This window comes from Takifugu flavidus, chromosome 21 (assembly GCF_003711565.1).
Source record: "Takifugu flavidus isolate HTHZ2018 chromosome 21, ASM371156v2, whole genome shotgun sequence".
In the NCBI taxonomy this organism is placed as follows: Eukaryota; Metazoa; Chordata; class Actinopteri; order Tetraodontiformes; family Tetraodontidae; genus Takifugu; species Takifugu flavidus.
Window position 1 is genome coordinate 270,977 of NC_079540.1, and position 19,284 is coordinate 290,260.

General features: G+C 40.2%; 1 protein-coding gene across 4 annotated transcripts; it reads left to right on the forward strand.

Annotated features, from left to right (window-relative positions):
* The first annotated feature begins 201 nt into the window (after positions 1 to 201).
* On the forward strand, positions 202 to 9,192 carry LOC130518186 (deleted in malignant brain tumors 1 protein-like). 4 transcript variants are annotated; one of them, XM_057020591.1, is made up of 13 exons: positions 202 to 455; positions 858 to 920; positions 2,020 to 2,295; positions 3,360 to 3,674; positions 4,963 to 5,280; positions 5,649 to 5,711; positions 6,097 to 6,249; positions 7,015 to 7,122; positions 7,260 to 7,364; positions 7,571 to 7,642; positions 8,244 to 8,408; positions 8,518 to 8,601; positions 8,683 to 9,192. In XM_057020591.1, the coding sequence occupies exons 1-13, from the start codon at positions 404 to 406 to the stop codon at positions 8,772 to 8,774; spliced, it is 1,866 nt and encodes a 621-aa protein (XP_056876571.1). In that variant the 5' UTR covers positions 202 to 403; the 3' UTR covers positions 8,775 to 9,192. The 4 variants fall into 4 exon arrangements, with proteins under 4 accessions (XP_056876571.1, XP_056876572.1, XP_056876573.1 ...); XM_057020592.1 differs by having other exon boundaries at positions 7,015 to 7,119; XM_057020593.1 differs by lacking the exon at positions 7,260 to 7,364.
* Positions 9,193 to 19,284: the final 10,092 nt, after the last annotated feature.

The following is a 19,284-nucleotide window of genomic DNA, read 5'->3' on the forward strand; positions in this document are numbered from 1 at the left end:
AGTAAAGCCCCATCACAATGTACTCACTTATTTTAGTGCAATGATAATTGCTCAAGTTAATGGTCTATCCTGATGAGAACACTTTAGGAGTAAGCAAGGTTCTGAACCCAACATGCTCATATAGGGCCCTGCGAAGAACTGGGGCGGACCTGCCTTCGCTCATTGTGTATCCTCCCCGTGGCCCCAAAAGGAAGAAAGCGGTTAAAAAGACAAGAGAGATGAGACTTCTATAAGCATATCAGTCACAAAGACATTTTTCTTCATTTCCTGTTGCAGTAGTCAGTGACAAATTTGTTCTGTCAATCAAATAGCAGAGGAGCGCGAGAAGAAACCACAGTTGGCAAAAGATGATTAGAAAAAACTTGGCAGGGACTACAGATAAAAGCTAAATTCTGTCAAAAACATGAAGCTGGTGACCTGTATTTATATTTTCCTACTGAGCTGTCTTTGTCAAGGTAATGTATAGAGCTTTTTTAAAATTAACATTTTATTAGCTAGCTTTGCAATTATTAACACTTCTGAAGCTAAATTTATTTGGAATTAAATTAAAGCGAATACAATTGGCATTTTGTCTCAAGGTTTTAATTAAAATTGTCAACAAAGATTCCAAACATTCCTGGACATTTTACAGATGAATCGACTCTTTGAATTGATCTTTTTAGCACCGCTGTTATATTACTTAAACCCACTTGAAGCGTTCAAAAATCTTTGTATTTGAGAATGTTTCTATCTTTGATGACTGATGTACACTTCACGCTACATAAACTCCATCGAACACAATTTCAAGACAACAGTATTTAAATTGAACCTTGGACCTTTGTTTTATACTTTAATATAATGTTTCATATTTATTTCAGCCGTGGAAAACTTCACTGATACAGACACAAATGATCCCTTGAGAAAAAAAGAGGAGATTATCCGTAAGTAAACTTTCTGTCCATACTGAAAAATAGTCTTTCCCTGATTCCATAGTTGTACATACAGAACATTTTCTATGCTTCATTTTGCCCCGAAAACACTTTTTGTAGAGTGACGTTATTCTTGCTCATATTCTTATATTAACACAGGATGTGGGTTGATCCTTGCAGCTTGATGATTTCTGCAGGTGCCAAGAAAAGAACAAAGCCTTCTCTCACTTGCTGTTTGCAGCCAGTGATTATGTTTGTTTCTATGTGGAGCTCGTCGTTATAAAATGAAATACTTATGATGAATATATGTAACCATTTAGCATGTTTGCCTTCATAGAAATGCAGAATAAAATGCAGATTATCAGAAAGTGCAAACTGATGCGAGGAAATGCCAATGTAATCATTTGGTACCCGCGATGTGATTTACCAAACCTAGAACTGGTTATGGTCAGTGTGTTGGCTTCAAGGTTTAAAATGGCTCAGCCTTACACGCAAATGCCACAGCCAATATGGCAAGAAGGATCATCGGTGACAGATAACAGAGAGAAAGTCTTTCACGTGCTGACATATATGGACAGAAATAACATTAGTAAAGACAGTTTCGATCAAGCATTGCCATTTTTGAACTGCTGGATGATTTGGGGCTGATTTGGAGCCTGTCACTAAATGCAGCCATCCCAGATCTCCTGTGGAAATCCACCTTGCTAAACTGCTTTTTTTTTTGGATTTTTTTTTGTGTCTGAATCCTAGTTAGTGCTAGGATCTCCCAGAGTAGTTTTTCTGATGTGTCTTCATGGTGACAGCCGGCGGCACACACAAAATCCTCATTTAAATCCCCATCATTTTTGCACTTGTCACAAATTGCACAAGCAATCATAGTAGATCACAATTACCCTGTTTTTCTTTTTTCAAACACCATTCTACTAAAGAAAAATACAAATAAATAATTGTTTTATTAATTTTTAGTAATTTCTATACTCTATAATGGCAACTGAGCTGCATTTATTTCTTCTCACCAATGTTTCAAAAGCTTTTCACCTAAATAAACAGCGTATATACTTTATTTGAGTGTCCTGCTGTATCTTACATAAATAATTTTGTCTTTGTACAGATGACCCATATTTGCACAAATTCACAAAATGCAACTTTACGCTCAAGATGCCACCGAACAGCAGCCATGATGTGGTGGCGATGACGGAAGACTCTGCAGATGTGCTACTGGAGGAGATCTGCTCAAAACTTGAGTGTGGCAGCGTCTTCCACGTGAATAAAAGCCGCTTGTCTCACAACAGCACCTGCTTGAAACGCTGTTCATACCAAGATGGCCTTTTGCAGAACTGTTCACTCAGTAACAACAACTGCACGTTGATCTTTGGAGTTGTGTGTGGTAAGATCCTTTCATAAAACAAGCCGATGCCTTGATTCTGTGTCTTTCAGTTTGGTTTATTGTATTATTATGTAACTTAATTGCAACCTTACTACTGCATAAAAGGACAGATAACCTGATGAGGATCAAATGTTAAGAGCTTCTGACTACATCTATGTACTACTGGTCTGGTCAAAAGTGCAAATTGGGGTTCTGGCTGGGTGCTAAGCTGCTTGAGTACCAACTTTGGATCATTGTAGTAGTGTGTTGCTTATATAACCCGCCTAAGTACTTGGGTTGTTTTTGACCATTTGCAGTCTTGCTGCAACTGTGGTTTTGAATGCAACATTGCAGATTGTCAACTTGCAAACCTTGCTTGTCAGTGTCGCTCTCTCTAATCATCTTAGCCATTATTGATACGTAAGGATTTTTATTATGTGACTCTCTAATATTTATGATGGTAGGTTTTTATGTTATACCATTCATTTTTGCCAGTCTTTAACTCTTTCAGTTGTTTTGTACATTATATTGACTTAAGATGTTCATTTAATTCTATGTTGCTAATGCTGTCTCTCAGATCAGATGTTAAAGAATGTTCTTAGATACAGGCTATGCTGAACTATTGAGCCCTTTATTATGGATTTGGTTTTAACACTTATGCCCGAGGAAGGACTTCACAACCAAACCATACTAAGAAAACTGCTGGTAACTGATAAGTGTAAATCCTCCCCCATTCTGTGCCTCAGCAGGGACACGTTTTTTTTCTATTGAAAGAAATACTGTTATAAGCAGTGCCATACAATAAAATGTATTTCTTGGTATCTGCAGCCAGATACAGTCGTGCAAGTACTGTCTGATTACTGACAAGAAAAAATAACTGAGCAAAGAAGAGAAATCAAGATTGATCCATGAATAAAACAAAGCTCAAAATAAGTGGTGAGGTTTGGTGATAATAGATGCAAACTTTAGATGCAATAGTAACATATTTAGAGTAAATAAAGATCAGATGCTCCTTCTTCACTACACAACAGTAGCACGGTTAAAAATAAACAGTAACTGAGCTGAAAGATGAATCTCCCTCTCAGGTCACCGGGCCATTCGACTGGCTGGAGGATCTGATCGTTGTGCCGGACGCGTGGAACTGTGGAGGAACGGGAGATGGGGAACAGTGTGTGACGACCACTGGGACCTCCGGGATGCTGACGTTGCGTGTGCCCAACTCGGCTGCGGTTATGCTCTCAGTGTTACGGGCCAGGGCGGCTCCTTCCCCCCTGGCCGAGGACCGGTGTATTTGGATGACCTGAACTGTACCGGCAGCGAAGACAACCTGTGGTCCTGTCCTGCTGCAGAAGACGAGCCTGACTGCGGACACAAAGAGGACGCTGGCGTCACATGCTCAGGTCACAGCCAAAAACAAATAAATATATCATACTAAAGAGAAAAGGGGCGGGGTTGTTTAAAAATAACTATCAGTTTTTTGGTGTCACAAGTTTATGAATAATAATCGTTTAATTGCCATAATCTATTCCAGAATAGTGCTGTCTTTGAGTAAATGAGTTGATTGGCGAAATGCTACTGTCTTCAAAGTCCCCTTACTTCAGTACGCGAGAGACCACATAAACCAGAGGTGTCAAACTCAAATACCCAGGGGGCCAAAATTCAAAACTGGGACAAAGTCACGGGCCAACATTGATATTTATTGAAAAAAATCTTCCTCCAGCTACAACACGGAACCTTTTGATATGGACCCAAACTAGTTTTATTCAACAACTGAACATGAAACAAGCAAAGCTTAACACAATACCATATATAATTTATTATTGCACACATGCAAAATCGAAATTCAAATTAAAAAAACACATCACTGGCATTCATTTCTTTTCTTTTTATTTGCAGCTTTCAGAATTAAATTTCAATAGCAATCTTTTGCCATTGTAAGTTAATGTAATGTAAATGTAATGCCTTTTCATCTCTTCTACTTTCTGGCGCATTTGAGTCATTTCCAGGTGTTTGTACTTCTCTTGGCGTTGCGTTTTATAGTGTCATCTGTTGTTGTTCTCCTTGTAATGAACATTGGCTCCACATACCAGACAGACAGGTATATATATCTATATCTTTTATATATCTAAACAGATATTCTGCCTCCTACTTCTTCAGAAAGGTCCTATTTTCTGCCTTTCCTTTAATCATTTTTCAGAGGGGTAGTGCCAGAATTAGCATTAGCATATAAGGTTGCTATGACTACTTCGTTTCTCTACTACTACTTCTCAAGCCACAAATTGCTGCATTACCACCACCAACTGATGTGGAGTGTGGATTTTCACACCAAAACACCAGCAGAGCATTCTGGTATTTGTAGTATTAGCACATGCACTTTAATACTGGCGAGCTACCTCCAATAGTCAATTGGTATTACTTCACGGGCCAAATATAATTACATTGCGGAACATGTTTGGCCCACGGGCCAGAGTTTGACACCTGTGACGTAAACAATCTATCAAGGTGGTAGGGATGGTAATAAGCTCTAGAGGTTCAGTGGATCCCGATTGTCACATGCTTTGACCACCGTAGAATTTAGCCATGTTTTAAAATTGTGTCAGAAAGCTGTTTTCTGCAGTTCTGAGGTGAAAACAGTTCTGATTTATAAAAAACGTCTGCACTTTCACTCTGTCTATGTCCTTCCTGCAGAGATGAGGGCAGTCCGGCTGACCGGAGGTCTTGATCGCTGTTCTGGGAGAGTGGAAATTCACCGCAATGGCAGCTGGGGAACAGTGTGTGATAATTGCTGGAATAAAAAACTGGCCTCCATGGTGTGTTCCATGCTGCAGTGCAGCACAGAAGCATTCCAGGTCTCCCAGTTTGTTCCTCCTCTCCTCCACAAAAACAATGATACCCAGTGGTTCTATGCATGTTACGGCAACGAGCGGAATCTCTGGGAGTGCCAGGAGAAAAGTAATAAACCGCATCTATGCAAGTACTCTAAAGCTTCAGGGGTCATCTGTAATGGTGAGAAATGCAAATTTTATTCCCATAATTGCCGGAGTATTCCAGAGTGAGTTGACTATAAAAGGAAGATGTAAAACAGAAAATTCAAAAATATATAGTAAAAATAAATTTTATTGCTTCTTGAAGGAAGTATTTTGTGTTGTAGACAGTTTATAAGTTATAAAATGGAGTTCTCTTTTCAGTTAGGGTTGGTCTTTGTCACATGTATGGCCACATCATTTCCAGACAAAAACCTAAATAGTCCCTCTATTGTAAAAGGTTACTGTCTAATAATAACACAATTAAATAAATTATGAAGACTTACTAAATGAATTGTTATGAGGTTATCAGGTGCTTATGTTGTTCTTTATTGTGTCTTATTGTGGCAGGCTCACTTGGCTTTTCCACAGCCACCATCAGTAATTCCACTGTAATGACCACTGTAATAACTGGTACTGTTAACATTTCACATGTGTATAAATGTGTCTGTCTGTCTGCCTGCCTGCCTGTCTCAGTCAGTCAGTCAGTCAATCAGTCTGTCTGTCTGTCTGTCTGTCTGTCTGTCTGTCTGTCTGTCTGTCTGTCTGTCTGTCTGTCTGTCTGTCTGTCTGTCGTCTGTCTGTCTGTCTGCCTGCCTGCCTGCCTGCCTGTCTGTCTGTCTGTCTGTCTGTCTGTCTGTCTGTCTGTCTGTCTGTCTGTCTGTCTGTCTGTCTGTTTGTCTGTCTGTCTGTCTCTTCCTGCCTGCCTGCCTGCCTGCCTGCCTGCCTGCCTGCCTGCCTGCCTGCCTGTCTGTCTGTCTGTATAATGTGAAAAAACACCTCTCTCCATCTGTCTTAGGAGGAACAACCCCAACCACCTCTGCTGAAATTCCCTCCCTCCTGACCAGCCTTTCGTCCACAGTGCTTCTCAGTATCATTGCCTTGTTCCTTCTTCTTGTCGTTGTTCTTGTCTCAAACACGGTGCTCTGCTGCCATTACAGAAGAAGATATGGTATGTTTTCTCAAGTTCCTTCACTGTTGTAGACTTCTCTTTTTCTGGTCACCAAATGAGAAGAGTTTATTATTTATTATTTGTTCCCGCATCTGAGTTAAATTTTTCCTCAAGGAGGATGTTGGTGACATTATAAGGTCTCACGCTTTAACAAACTCCTCCTAGAGGTTGGATCAGTTCGGCTTCTCATTTGGACTGTACCATCTTCAGACATGGGTGACGCTTAAGTTTTTACATTGGCTCTGTCGGTTTGATGAATTTAACTGTATCTCAGTTAAATAGAAGTGGTTGTAACATTTCATCGTCAATTTAGGTTTAGAGGTCAGCTTTATTATGGGTCTCTCAGTCTGACCATATATTTATTATATACAACAATATTCAATTACAGTCAGAGCGTCACCTGCTGGTAACACCAAGAAGACCTGTGTGACATTTGTGGGTTAATTCACGTGAAAATTTCAACTCTAGTCATGTTTTTCTCATGTGTCCACTTTGACGACCCAGATCAATGCAGCTATAATTTCACCCCCTGTTTCACCAAAAAGGCAAAATTCTGAAGAATTTTCCAATGTAAAACAATCAAATTATCCCAGTAATCGAACCTAGTGTCACAGAAATCAGCATATTCTGTATATTTAAGATCAACTATGTCAGCTGCTCTATTTGAATCCAATTTTATTGTAAATGAAACCTGTATAGCTTTTTCATCCTTAAATACTCTATAATTGGGAAACACATTTAAATTCATTGTAATTATCCCCACAGTGGTTATGCTCCAGCAGAAAAGCAGAAAAGGTTCATCTGAGTGTTACAACAGCTACCAAGACACCATCAACCTTACCAAGGTCACAAATAACAGCCTCCAGACAGGTGGTCAGTGGAAGAACATCTCTGAAAACAAGCTGTTATTTCTCAGTCTTTTCCTTTTTATCTCTTTAAGTCTCAGAAACCATCACAAACAGCGAACGTCTCATCCTTTTCTGTAATTCTCCTGTCTGTCTCCATTAAAGAGTCTCATTGGACACACCCTAAAGACATTGACAACACATCAGTAGATTCAGACTATGAGCAGTGCACGCCAAGTAACCCTTCAGCATCTTTGATAACCTTTCGCAGTGAGCTACTACTTTGTTTTCTTCTACTCTGCATACTGATCTCTTTCTCAGCGTTGCATTTGTGGTTGATGCTGATCAGCAGTGTGTGTGTGTGTGTGTGTGTGTGTGTGTGTGTGTGTGTGTGTGTGTGTGTGTGCAGCTCATTGCACTGAAAGTTTGCAGGATGGTTTGTGATTTAAAATAATTTTGGTTCTGCCTGCATGCAGATTCTCAGAAATACAAAACGGTCATGAACTCTGTGTTTAATCCCACGGGTGCAGAAGGAGATTTTGCCAACGGTGAGTTGCTTTCAGTTTCAAATGTGCTTTTTTATTTTAGATGCACTTCTACTACTACCGCTACTTCTGTAATTTAAGATTATTCAACCTGTCTCGAGTTCCCACTCCATAATTTAATTATTTAACTATTTTTTCATTATATCTCAAAACCTTCTGTTATTTTATGAATGTTTAATAAAATTATTTGATATTTTTTTGTAATATATATTATATATGACACACACACACACACACACACATATATTTATAATACACACACACACACACACATATATATAAAATAAATTCTGTGATCACACAAAGAAATCACAATTTGATTGCAGTATGTTATTAAACATACAACATTAATACATTAGTAATACATTAGTATTAGACATCTAGAAAATAATGCAGAGGAATGCTTAACCACTAATAAATAATCAACCAGTTCACGATCTATAATGAGTAATTGAATGATTTTCCCTAAGATCAGCTTGATTTTTTCTTTAATATGCTCTCAGCATCGTTGAAAATGACGGCAGCTCCACAGTGACTGAGATTTAAATAAAGGCTGGATTAAATAATCCTCTCATGAATATTTAAGCAAATTCACTTTTTTTAGGACCATCTAACATGAATGAAGTGATGGTGTCCATTCCATGCAGTAATGATGGAAGCGTTCATTATGCCAGAGAGTCAAAGATCTCAGTGGACTCATTTGATTCCTCCAGTACCTCTTCGGGGGAACACTACGAAAACTCAAACGGCCATGACCTAGTCGCTCCAGGTTTGTCCTCGTCCTCTCACTCTACAGGACAACATTGATTTTTTGCTAATAATTTCTTGGGAGCATTAGAAATGCTGAATACCACTATGGCATGTGTGTGTGCGTTCAGCTATTACAGAACCAGGGCTGACCCAATCATCTGGTACCAGTGACCTGTTTAGGGCTTACAGGAGTGATCAACTTGAGAACTCAGGTAAATCCCTTTTTACATGTGCAGAAAGAACCGTTCTATTGGAAACAGTGATCACAATATTTGTCAAACTATGATCGTCAGGTAACGACGGCATTGGGCCCATATACTCCCTGGTCAGCCTTGAAGAACCCTCCCCATCTGATGAAGATGACTATGATGATGTTGGCATCTGAAAAGCTCACCCATGATTTTGAAAACAAATGTCCAAGATAATTTTACCTGCAAAACAACATTTTATTATTATTTAAAAAAAACCAAAAAACCCTCATCATATGTATTAAAATAAAATCTACTCCTAAACATTGTCCAAACATAATAAAACCGGTACTAACCCCCCCAAAACAAATCAGCCCCTGCAAAGCCACTTAAGTAATACAGCCAAATAAAATGCAAATGAGTAAGTTAACTAGCCAGAAATGTAGTACATTGTATGTGTAGATTTAAATATATGTGCGTTTCTTTTAATCTTTTTTTTTTTAAATGTGTGGCCTTGCTCAAAATTCTTGTGAATTTTTAAAGATGTTCTGCATTTAAATGACTGATCCCTATCACTGTGAAAGAATAAAGTGATTTAAGTAGTTTCTGTAGCAATGTGTCTCTCCTGTGTTCTTATAGTTGTTAACTTTCCAAATCCTGAGCGTATTTATGTTCTTTCTATCATCGACAGCAGGGGCGTCGAATCTGCGGCCCCGAGGGCCACAATCCGGACGTGTTTTGCGGGTTTCCCAGGTCGACAGCGTTCACACCTGCGTTCCTACCCGGTTTTCTGCCCGGCAGGACAGAAAACCCGGACGGATTTCAGTCATCGAGGACTGGATTTCGACACCGCGAGCCTAAAGCATTTTGACGCAAGGGGGCACTACAGATTTGCAAGTAACATTTTGTGAACGTTGCGCGCCAAGACAAGGATGAAGATTAATTATAGAGGGAAAAACAACAACAATCAACAAATAATCCAAAACAAATAAATACCTACAACCTGCCAAAGCCATCTATCATGCAGTGACAAATACCCGTTGGTGCCAAATGAGGCGGACTGTGAAAAAGTGCGATAAGGGATCTGTGGATCCTGAACTGTGGCCACCATCTGAAACCAGACCTGGGACCATGTCTCGGTCCTTCACATCTGCAGCAGCTCCGGGGCAGCGACATTTCCAGAACATTTGTAATTTGTTTCAGAGACATTTGAAGGAGATTTCAATTGTTCCCATACAATTCTTAATACAAGCTTAAAAGTATAGTGGATGTTAATCTTTTCTCAGTTGTTCCAGTTTTATTCTGCATATATCAGCTTAGCTAGCAGGAGAACCAGGAGTGATGATGATTAGCAGCATTTGACGCTTGACTTCAAGTGATTTATCTGTTATACTGGGGGTGTGGTAGCTATATTGTGTCTATTACCTGTAGAAATATTATATGACTATACAATATATCCTTAATGAGCCCAGAAATGTTGGACAAAACATAAAAGATCCTCAATTTTCCAACAAATCTCACTCCAACAAATGCGTTCTTTGGTTAAAAAAATAAATCAATATGGTCCTTCTACATTACAACAATGAAGATATTTATTGATAAAAATATGTAAGATTAATTTAAAGCATTAAGCACGGTAGTCCAATAACTCTTCAACTGTTCAGTTTTCCCAGTGAGAAATTGACCCATCTTAAGTTTTTGCTGTGGATATTTCTAAAATATGAAACATTGTCTGTTTACGTTAATTTTTTTGACATAAAACAGGCTTGTGAATGTACGAGTACATCAGAAATACCTGTGTAACCTCTGGAGTGATAATGTAATCCCCCCACAGTTTAACGATCAACCAAGCTTTAAATGACCACCTATTCTCTTGTGGAAGCTGATCTGGTGGTTATTTTAATGCACACAAGCATGAAGAACTCTACAATTAGGCTCCAACATCCAGAAAAAACTGAAAAATGTCAAAGTACACACTGCTCCCATGTTTTACCTGTTCTCACTGGGACTTGGTTTCCTGTTTTATTTCCTTAGTTAGATTTCCTCTTGGATATTTCCCCGAGTTTAAACTTCCTCCCTTTGTAGTTTTCCCACTATTTTTTGATGTCCTGCCCCACCCTAATGAGGGGCACCTGTGTTTGTCCAATGATCTTCACCCTCCTTGTATATTTCAGACCTGTTTGTTAAACTGTTGTATATCTGAATGTCGTTCCAACTGCCATTCCTTGAACTTTGATTTGTTAGATGTCTGGTTTCTTGACTCTAGACGGCTGGTGGATTATTGATTTTGTCTGTTGATCTGGAATTGATTGCAAGTGGCTGATCTTTTGTCTTTGAAGTCTGCCTTCATTCTGACTTTTAGCATAACTAAATCAATGATTAAAGTGTTCTGCCATTTCAAGGCCTGCTAGCATCGACCCTGCCTCCTTGTCTATTCACTTGCTCCAAGTCCATCTGTCGGTCAAACCGAACTCAAGGTTTTCCTTCTTTCCTTGTTTCAGGTCAGCTAGTGCTTGGAATGCTTCTTTATCAGCTCATCCTAAGCCAACCGCACATTCCAGCACCCGTATTTGCTCACCATGCCAAACTTCTGATTGACTTCCTCTTTTTTAGCTTACTGGAGCTCACCAGTCCGTCTGCTCTGGTGTCAGCTAGCCTCCAGTTTCTAGAGTTTGCTCCAGAACCAGTTCTTCTGGAGTCTACTGGCCTTCAGCCACCTCCTGTAGCCTCAGTACAACATAGCCTTTACTTCTAATCTCAGCTCTCACCAATTTGAGGTATTTCACCTGGCAATTTGGATACCAGAAAGAGGCAACTTCTAGGATGCTGTGCTTTTTTATTTAGTGCAGTCAGAACTAAGCTGGTTCATTTGCCAACATGGGTAAAGCCTTTCGTCCCACAGTGATTTACTTTTAAGAAAGTTTGTCTAAAGTTCTAATGGAAAAAAGTGCTCCAGGGAAAGAAATTACTCTCCCTCGAAGTTTGGAGACCTCCAGCAGTGACCATATTCACAAAGTCATAAAAATTACAGGTAGAAACGACATCATGAGCCCTCTCTGGTCAACAAGCTACAAATTCAGTTTCCTTAGAAACCAGAGACAAACACTGCACTCCATTTCATCTGTCTGTGACCCTCAGCTACAACACATGCAAATGGAAGAAGGGTGAAACTGAAGAAGGAAAAATGAGTTACTTTGAAAAAAAAAATCTGAAAAAGAAAATTGACAACAACAAAAATACAAATTTAGTCCAGAGCACCAAGATAAACAAGGAAGTTAAGGAGCAGATCTCCTTATGAAACTCAATCTCTTTCACGTGTTAGAGCACACACACACACACACACACACACACACACACACACACGCACGCACGCACGCACACACACACACACACACACACCACACACACACACACACACACACACACACACACACACACACACAGTAGTTTCTCATCTAAAACTATGCTCTTTGATATATTTAGACATTACATAGGTCCTTCAGACCGAAGTAGACTGATGAATCACAGTTGCAACAAAAAACTGCAAATTCCCACAGCTGATAAACATCAAGGGCAGGAAAAAGTTCAAGAAACAAGTAACATTTCGTGTAGGAGGAATAAGAAGATCAACCCACTGTTTTTACTTTGTTCATGAAATCAGTTACACACAAAGGATTAACGCTCCATAAGCCCCTAAATTGCTTAAAGTGACATGACAACTCAACTGATCTCAATTTGAACTTTGGAAAAACCAACAGAAACATGGACTTTCATGGCATTACATTAGCGGTGACCACATTAGGATCTCTTCTTAGTGATCTGTCACAACAAAATAAAGGAAATACAACAGTTTAGGAGAGCATTAATAAGTGTGTCATTATTTTTTATGGAGCTAAGGCTTAAATGATGTCCTCTTGTTACTGTCAGTGGTGTTTAATTACCATCTGGTCCAGAATAAACAGCAGCCTGCGTGATACTGTGAAGTTGTTATTTTATGTGAAGGTCCATATGGTAACACATCCGGACAAAATCCACTTTGTCTTATTAATCATTGACTCTAGCATAGCACAGACCAATTTATTTACACTAAAGTCATTGGATCTCCAAACTTTTCTCTCTCCTGATTACTCTTTACATTGAATCAGGCTGCAGTTATATTGTCAATGACATTCGAGGCTGCAGGCGGTCTGCTGGTGAGGCCCCGTAATAGCGTTGATGACTTTTCACTCATTAGGCTACTTTCACTAATGCCGCTTAGCTCTCATCAGCAGTTTTTCTTCTTTTTTTATCAGTTGAGTGGCCCAGGCAGGGTGCTTGATCCGAATCCCCTTTAAAGTTCAGTGGACCGGTCTGGTTTGCCATGGATCAGTGCATCGTGAACTCAAAAAGACCAACTATATCCCTCATTTCCTTTTGCTGCGGTATTGGTCTTGGTGACTACGTGTCAGCAGGAAAAAGGGATAACTTCTTCAAATAATAAACATTTTGTAAAATAATGTTAGAATAGTCTAAGAAAGGGAAAATAAAGCAAATAGAACATTTGGGAAAAAACTGCATAATCATGAGTAAATCATACAATACAATGAAAATACAGTGTGTCTGGACAACCTAACAACCATAATTTCTAAAAAAAAAATTTAAAAAAATCCCCTCAACTTATCTTATGCACTAATCGCCAAAGGATTCTCCTGACATGTGGGTCTTAGTCTGTGTAAGGGAATTAAAGCTGAGCGAGCACCTGGACATTTGACTCATTAATATTTCATTTCATAGCACCACACTGCTCTAACAGTCTGAGGCCTCTCCCCACAATTCACTCATGGAGCTCCCAGGCAGGTCACACTGCAATTAAGCTGCTTTAAACTTGTTCATTGGTGCTCGGAGGCTGTAAAAATACTTCCGTTTCAGTGTCAGTGGGAGTCTGTGGCAGTTAACACAGCATTCATTGGGGGATTCATTGTGTCTAGTTAATGTAAGTAGTCTGGTAAGCAGGTCAAAAGGGCCACATGGCTCAAGAACGCAAAGATAAAGTTGTTTTCATTTTAACCTCATCTGCAGTCCAACTTTATAATGGTTGAATCAACTAAACATAACTAGATTCAGTATCTTGTCCCTTTGTGTCTGACCACGAGCAGATGTTTATGAGCGTGCGGTGCATGTCTGACAGCTGCCATCACATTGTGCACCAGTCAGTCAACACAGACATCATCCATCAATCTTGCTCCCCTGAGAAGGACAAATTAGTAGCAATAAACCATGCCTGGTTGCAGAGTGTTGTTCCACGAAGAGGATGTCCAAGAGTGGTGGTGAAACTCCCTGCGGATACTAACAATGTGTGTGTCTCTGTGTGTATGTGTGTGTGATAGAGAGAGAGAGAGGGGAGAGAGAGAGAAACCTATAACAAAGGTATACAAAGGTATAATATAGTGCTAAAATAAAAGTTACTGGTTAACTTCTATGGAGAGTGTCCTAAAATACCAAAGGGTTAAAAGAAGAATCCTGCCAGTCAACGTTGACTCTTTCTAACAGCGGCAGTTATAGCGCCAGTTTCTTCACCTCTGTCTCGTTAACATGAAGCCTGATGACAGAGGTCCACTCCCATTGTATCAAAAACAGGCCAGAATATTTCCAGATATGTTCACAGCTCAAAAAGTGCGGACCAGGTCTACAGAGAGTGGGTCTGTGCCCACTCAGCCAATCCACACTGCTAGCTTAACCTCTGAATTCTCTACATTCCAGCCCAAAGTCAGGCACAGGTCTCACTGAAGTAGCGAAGGTGATTGGGGTTATTTGCTACCATTAGGTACTACTTTGTAATTGACCTTTTACCCTTTATGAATGACCTGTAGAGACAACTTTTAACCAGAACATCTAATCTCCATGGGAAAGACCCGCGGAGAGCGACTGAGGATTCTAAAAGTAATCAACACCTAAAGGTGAAGAAGGAGAGCTGGGGTCACCTGCAGCAGATTGTTCTGATCCAGTCCGCTGGTGTAGGTGAGCGCTGGGTTAAACCCTAAGACGCCTCAGACATACGTCACAAGTATGAATATAAGGATAATCCTACAATAATGTTAATTTAAAAATAGAGCATAACACTACAAAATCCACAACGTAAAAGTCAAAAATAAAAGATTTTGAATGCGTGATTCTGTTGATAATTTAGCTTGTGGTCAGTCCTCATGGGACAACGCTGGAGCCAACAGTCGGCTTCTGACTGACCATTATCAAAGCTCGGAGCAAACCTGCTTTATTAGATGATTGCCCACATGGTGGGAGGTCCTTCTGACTTATTTATGCCCTTCAAAAGCTGACATCTCCCAGGCCATGTGGCTACTAAATCCATACATGAAAAGTAGCTTACAGAAAAAAAAAAAAAAAAAACGTGGCTTATGGATCAAAAATAGTGGTGCTTTCATCACTGCGGTCATACTGATAAAGGCTGAGTGAGTAAAAGAGAGAGAGAGAGAGGAAATTCTAAGTTAATAAATATCAGTATCCATTTTTAAAATCCACAACACAATCTTATGTATCATCTTCTCTTGCTAAATCCATGTGTTAGTCTTTGCATTATAGCTGAAGTAATTAAACATATGAATCATGAGTTCAGCTCTGTTTCAAGGATATCGATGTGTCGACTGTGGGAGCTCAAGAACTTTGTTTTACACAGCTGCTTTCCTCGTCTTGTCGACGAGTCTGTGTTTCCTTGGGCGTAGACCCATTAGACTCATCATTACGGGAGTTTAGCTCTGCCTCCTTTGTGCTAAGGACCAAACGAGCACTGTTGGTGCCTTAAAATGACCATTTCTCATCCAGCACCAGGCACGTAATTGCTCGAGGATCATCACATCTCAGCAGCGTACATTCATTCATTCTTTTGTTTAGTGTATAAATATATTCAAAAAGGCATCTTTTAGTGTACTTCATCAACAGCACTGAACCTTAATTTCCACAGGTACTGTGAAAAAATAGGACTCTCAGCTTGCAGTGATTGTCTATCAGATCCTGCACATATCCTCAGAAACTTTATAGGAAAACAGAAAATCAATTTACATCTGAGTCCCAGCAGCCTGAAATATGTTTCAATTGTTATTGTTTTCTTTCAGTTTAGCTAAATTACTCCTTTTCTTAACAAGGTACAAGTAGTAAGCTTTGGTGATTGTTGGTTGAATGGATCTTTCAGACTTCAGTCAGACTTGAAATTGTATCAGAACATAGCTGGTGCTATGGCTTCCCTCTGACTCAAACCGGGAATTGTGTGTGTATGCGTGTAAATGTGTGAGGCAGAGCTTTTTTGTTTTGTCAATGGAAAACATTAGTGTCATGGCCTGTAGCCCCCATCTTCTCCTCCCCCTTGTTTAATTCAGTCCATCAACACTTCCTCCTTCAGCCTGTTAGTGTCACACTGCATTTCCTCTCTGGCCTCAACCAGAGCGACTCGCCACAACTAGCCAGGTTTTGGGTTTCTCACAAACGGCAAAGGGCTTCAAAGCCAATAGCTGCTCTTTTGACTTTTATTGACCCATAGACCAACCCCACCCCACCCCCCCACCACCCAAAAAAAACCTAACAAAAAATGCTAGAATTTTTAAGGGGTATAAATTACAATAAGTCTGATTGAAGAAAGGTTTTAAAGTTGTTTAAAGAGTTTGCTGATTGCACTTGCAACGTATTTAACAAAGTGAATACATATATTTAGGTTTGAGCAGAGAGGATCTCTGAAGACTTGTGACTAAATCCTTTTACTTGTCAAAACAAGTGAAAGGATTTAATTTTCCAATCCTTTAACAGAAAGATGGCCAGAGCCTTTTACATTTTCTATATAAATGTGAGGTCAATGATTGGATTTGGGTGCTTCCAATATTTTTTTGATTTTTTTGAAATTAGCTTGTTGCTAAAGTTTACTGGTTAGGTGAAGGGATGATTTAGAATCTACCATTTAATGTAAACTAATCATTCCAATGCCTCACCTCTGCCTGTTGTTTCCAGATTTTGAAATGAGACCCAATTCTCTCTCTGTTTGATAAAACGACAACATAAAGAGAATTTGTGATCCTATAAGGAAAATACACTCACTTATGAGCCACCTTGTGTTCTTTTGATGCGACTGACCAGGGATGATCAGTGACCAAACCATGTGCAGTAAAAAGACCTCAGAAAGCTCCCTTGTAATCACCGGGGGGAATGATTTGAGGCTGTTGCGCTCGCATCGTCTGGTTTCTATTTCCCACTGAAGTCTGACTGTAAAACTACACGACCAGCGCTGTCACCCCAAACCAACACTGCTTATGTACAAAAGCAGCCTGGGCTCTGATTATCATTCTGTGTTGGCCGCGTGTGCGACAGTTGCTCTGTTTCTACTTACAGCCCCTTCCCCCCCTCTTTTTCCTTCAAGTGTCTTTCTGCACACATAAAACCGATGTCAAGTGCACACGCTACATGCTCTCTCCCAGACAAATCAGATCCAGCTGCATTCAAACGAGAGTTCATATAAGAAAGATATTGCAAACATCTGCATGTTCTCCATGTCCTCATCATTTACATAGATCCCTGTGTGACAGTAAAAGGCTGCAGAGACGAGAAGGGGGAAACACTCGTGAAAAAGTACCTTGGTCTGGTTTGTTCTTCTGCCAGAAAAGACCAGACTAGAAGGGATCTGCAGCAGAAACAGGGAGCTCCAACAAGAGAAGAACACTTTGATTTTCACTCCATTTAAACACCACCTTCTCACGTGCTTTTATCCTGTAACCTCTTCAATGACAGGTTCAACTGGTACCTTTGACCTAAACCTCATTAAAGAGGCGCTCTGTTGATTCTGATGGATAAAGGGTAGTTAATTTTTTATGCTCAATACTTCCCAGATTGTAAAGTCTTAAAGATGAATTGGCCAATGTCGCCAGCAGTCATGTTCTGGGGCAGATGTACCTACGGAGAGGAGAGGAGAGGAGAGGAGAGGAGAGGAGAGGAGAGAGAGGAGAGGAGAGGAGAGGAGGCTGGACTATTGTAATTCTTTATTATCAGGGTGTCCAAACTCCTCTTTAAGAAGCCTCCAGCTGATCCAAAATGCTGCAGCCAGAGTTCTGACAGGTATTGACAAAAGAGATCACATAACTCCTGTACTGGCGTCTCTTCATTGGCTGCCCGTTAAATTTAGAATAATTTTTAAAACCCTTCTTTTGACCTACAAGGTCCTCAGAGGCCTAGCTCCATCCTACCTGGAGGAGCTAGTGATACCTTAATCGGCCCAATAGACCGCTCCGCTACTTTTAAGATCAGACTTAAAACCTACCTCTTTGAAAAAGCTTATTGTTACTAATTCTGTACTTCCAGTTACTATCATAGACAGACGAACTATCATACTTAGGGGGATTGTGTAATTATTATGTTAACATCTTAGTTATGCTGTTATAGGCCAAGGCTGCCGGGGTCCGGAAACATGATCACCTGACAGGCCTCTGTCACCCGACTGGGTCATGGTTTCCTCTCCTCTCCTCTCTCTCCTCTCCTCTCCTCTCCTCTCCTCTCCTCTCCTCTCCTCTCCTCTCCTCTCCTCTCCTCTCCTCTCTCTCTACCCAGTCGGCCATCAGCAGGAGGGTCCCCCTACATGAGCCTGGTCCTGCTCAAGGTTTCTTCCTGTTAAAGGGGAGTTTTTCCTTGCCACTGTTGCTTGTTTGGGGTTAGGAGAGGAGAAGAGGGGAGGAGGAGAGGAGAGGAGAGGAGAGGAGAGGAGAGGAGAGAGAGGAGAGGAGAGGAGAGGAGAGGAGAGGAGAGGAGAGGAGAGAGAGGAGAGGAGAGGAGAGGAGGAGGTTATTGGTGACTTTATAACAATAGATATACAGTTATAAGGTTTATATGTATATAAGCTAATATCATCCCCACTAGCCACACCTGCACTTTAAGAATCATGTCCCCCCCACAACAGACATTTTCAGGGTTTTTCTCTGTTTCACATGCTTGAATTTCTGTATATTTCTGACCTTATCTCAGTTTAAATCCCCTTTCCTCTTATCTTTCTCACTTTCTCTTTTCTCTCTATCTTCCTACCCTTTTCTCTTTACTTTAGCAGTGCCCAGCCCAGGCAACAGTCTAGCAGTGGTTTCTGTTTGTATCTGGTAGACAGTTGCTTGCACCTGGGACCCCACCTGGTAGGACAGCAAACACTGCCAGATCGGGGCTCTTATAGGACTGGTTTGGACTCCCCTGCTTTACCTCATGCATCGCTTCACTTCTGACTCACTCTTAGCTGGCTCTTGTCTTCCACGGCCAGAGACAAGGGAGTGATATTAGTACGTTTCCAATCTCTATAAAACTAAAGTTTTATGAGATGGAACGGAAGATATGAAAAATGGGTCCTTTCTGCCCTCTCATGAAACTTCTGTAGCAGACTGCAGACTGAGATTCAGTATAAAAAAGAAACTTGTGGATCTTGTTCATAGTATGGAAGCATAAGAAAACATGTGTATCATTTATCCAAGCAAAGATGGACAGAAAGAAATGAGGAAAAGAGAAAATGACACGCAGAAGATGTGACTTATTCAATTGAATTAAATTTGGTTTTTGGGTAAAAATACATACATGCATAGATTCATATCCAACTCAAACTTAATCCAGTCATCATTGGCTAGTACAAATCTGCGTTTCGTACATTTCATCAATGCCTCATAGAAGTTTAGATGGAAGGTCTAGTTTCATGAAAAAAAATGATGT

What these genes read in the sequence shown, in the direction of transcription:
- LOC130518186 (XM_057020591.1), top strand. Translation starts at nt 404, where the DNA reads ATGAAGCTGGTGACCTGTATTTATATTTTCCTACTGAGCTGTCTTTGT. An exon ending in CCATTACAGAAGAAGATATG is followed by an intron (nt 6,250 to 7,014) that starts GTATGTTTTCTC and finishes TTATCCCCACAG; the next exon opens with TGGTTATGCTCCAGCAGAAA. An exon ending in TAACAGCCTCCAGACAGGTG is followed by an intron (nt 7,123 to 7,259) that starts GTCAGTGGAAGA and finishes TCTCCATTAAAG; the next exon opens with AGTCTCATTGGACACACCCT.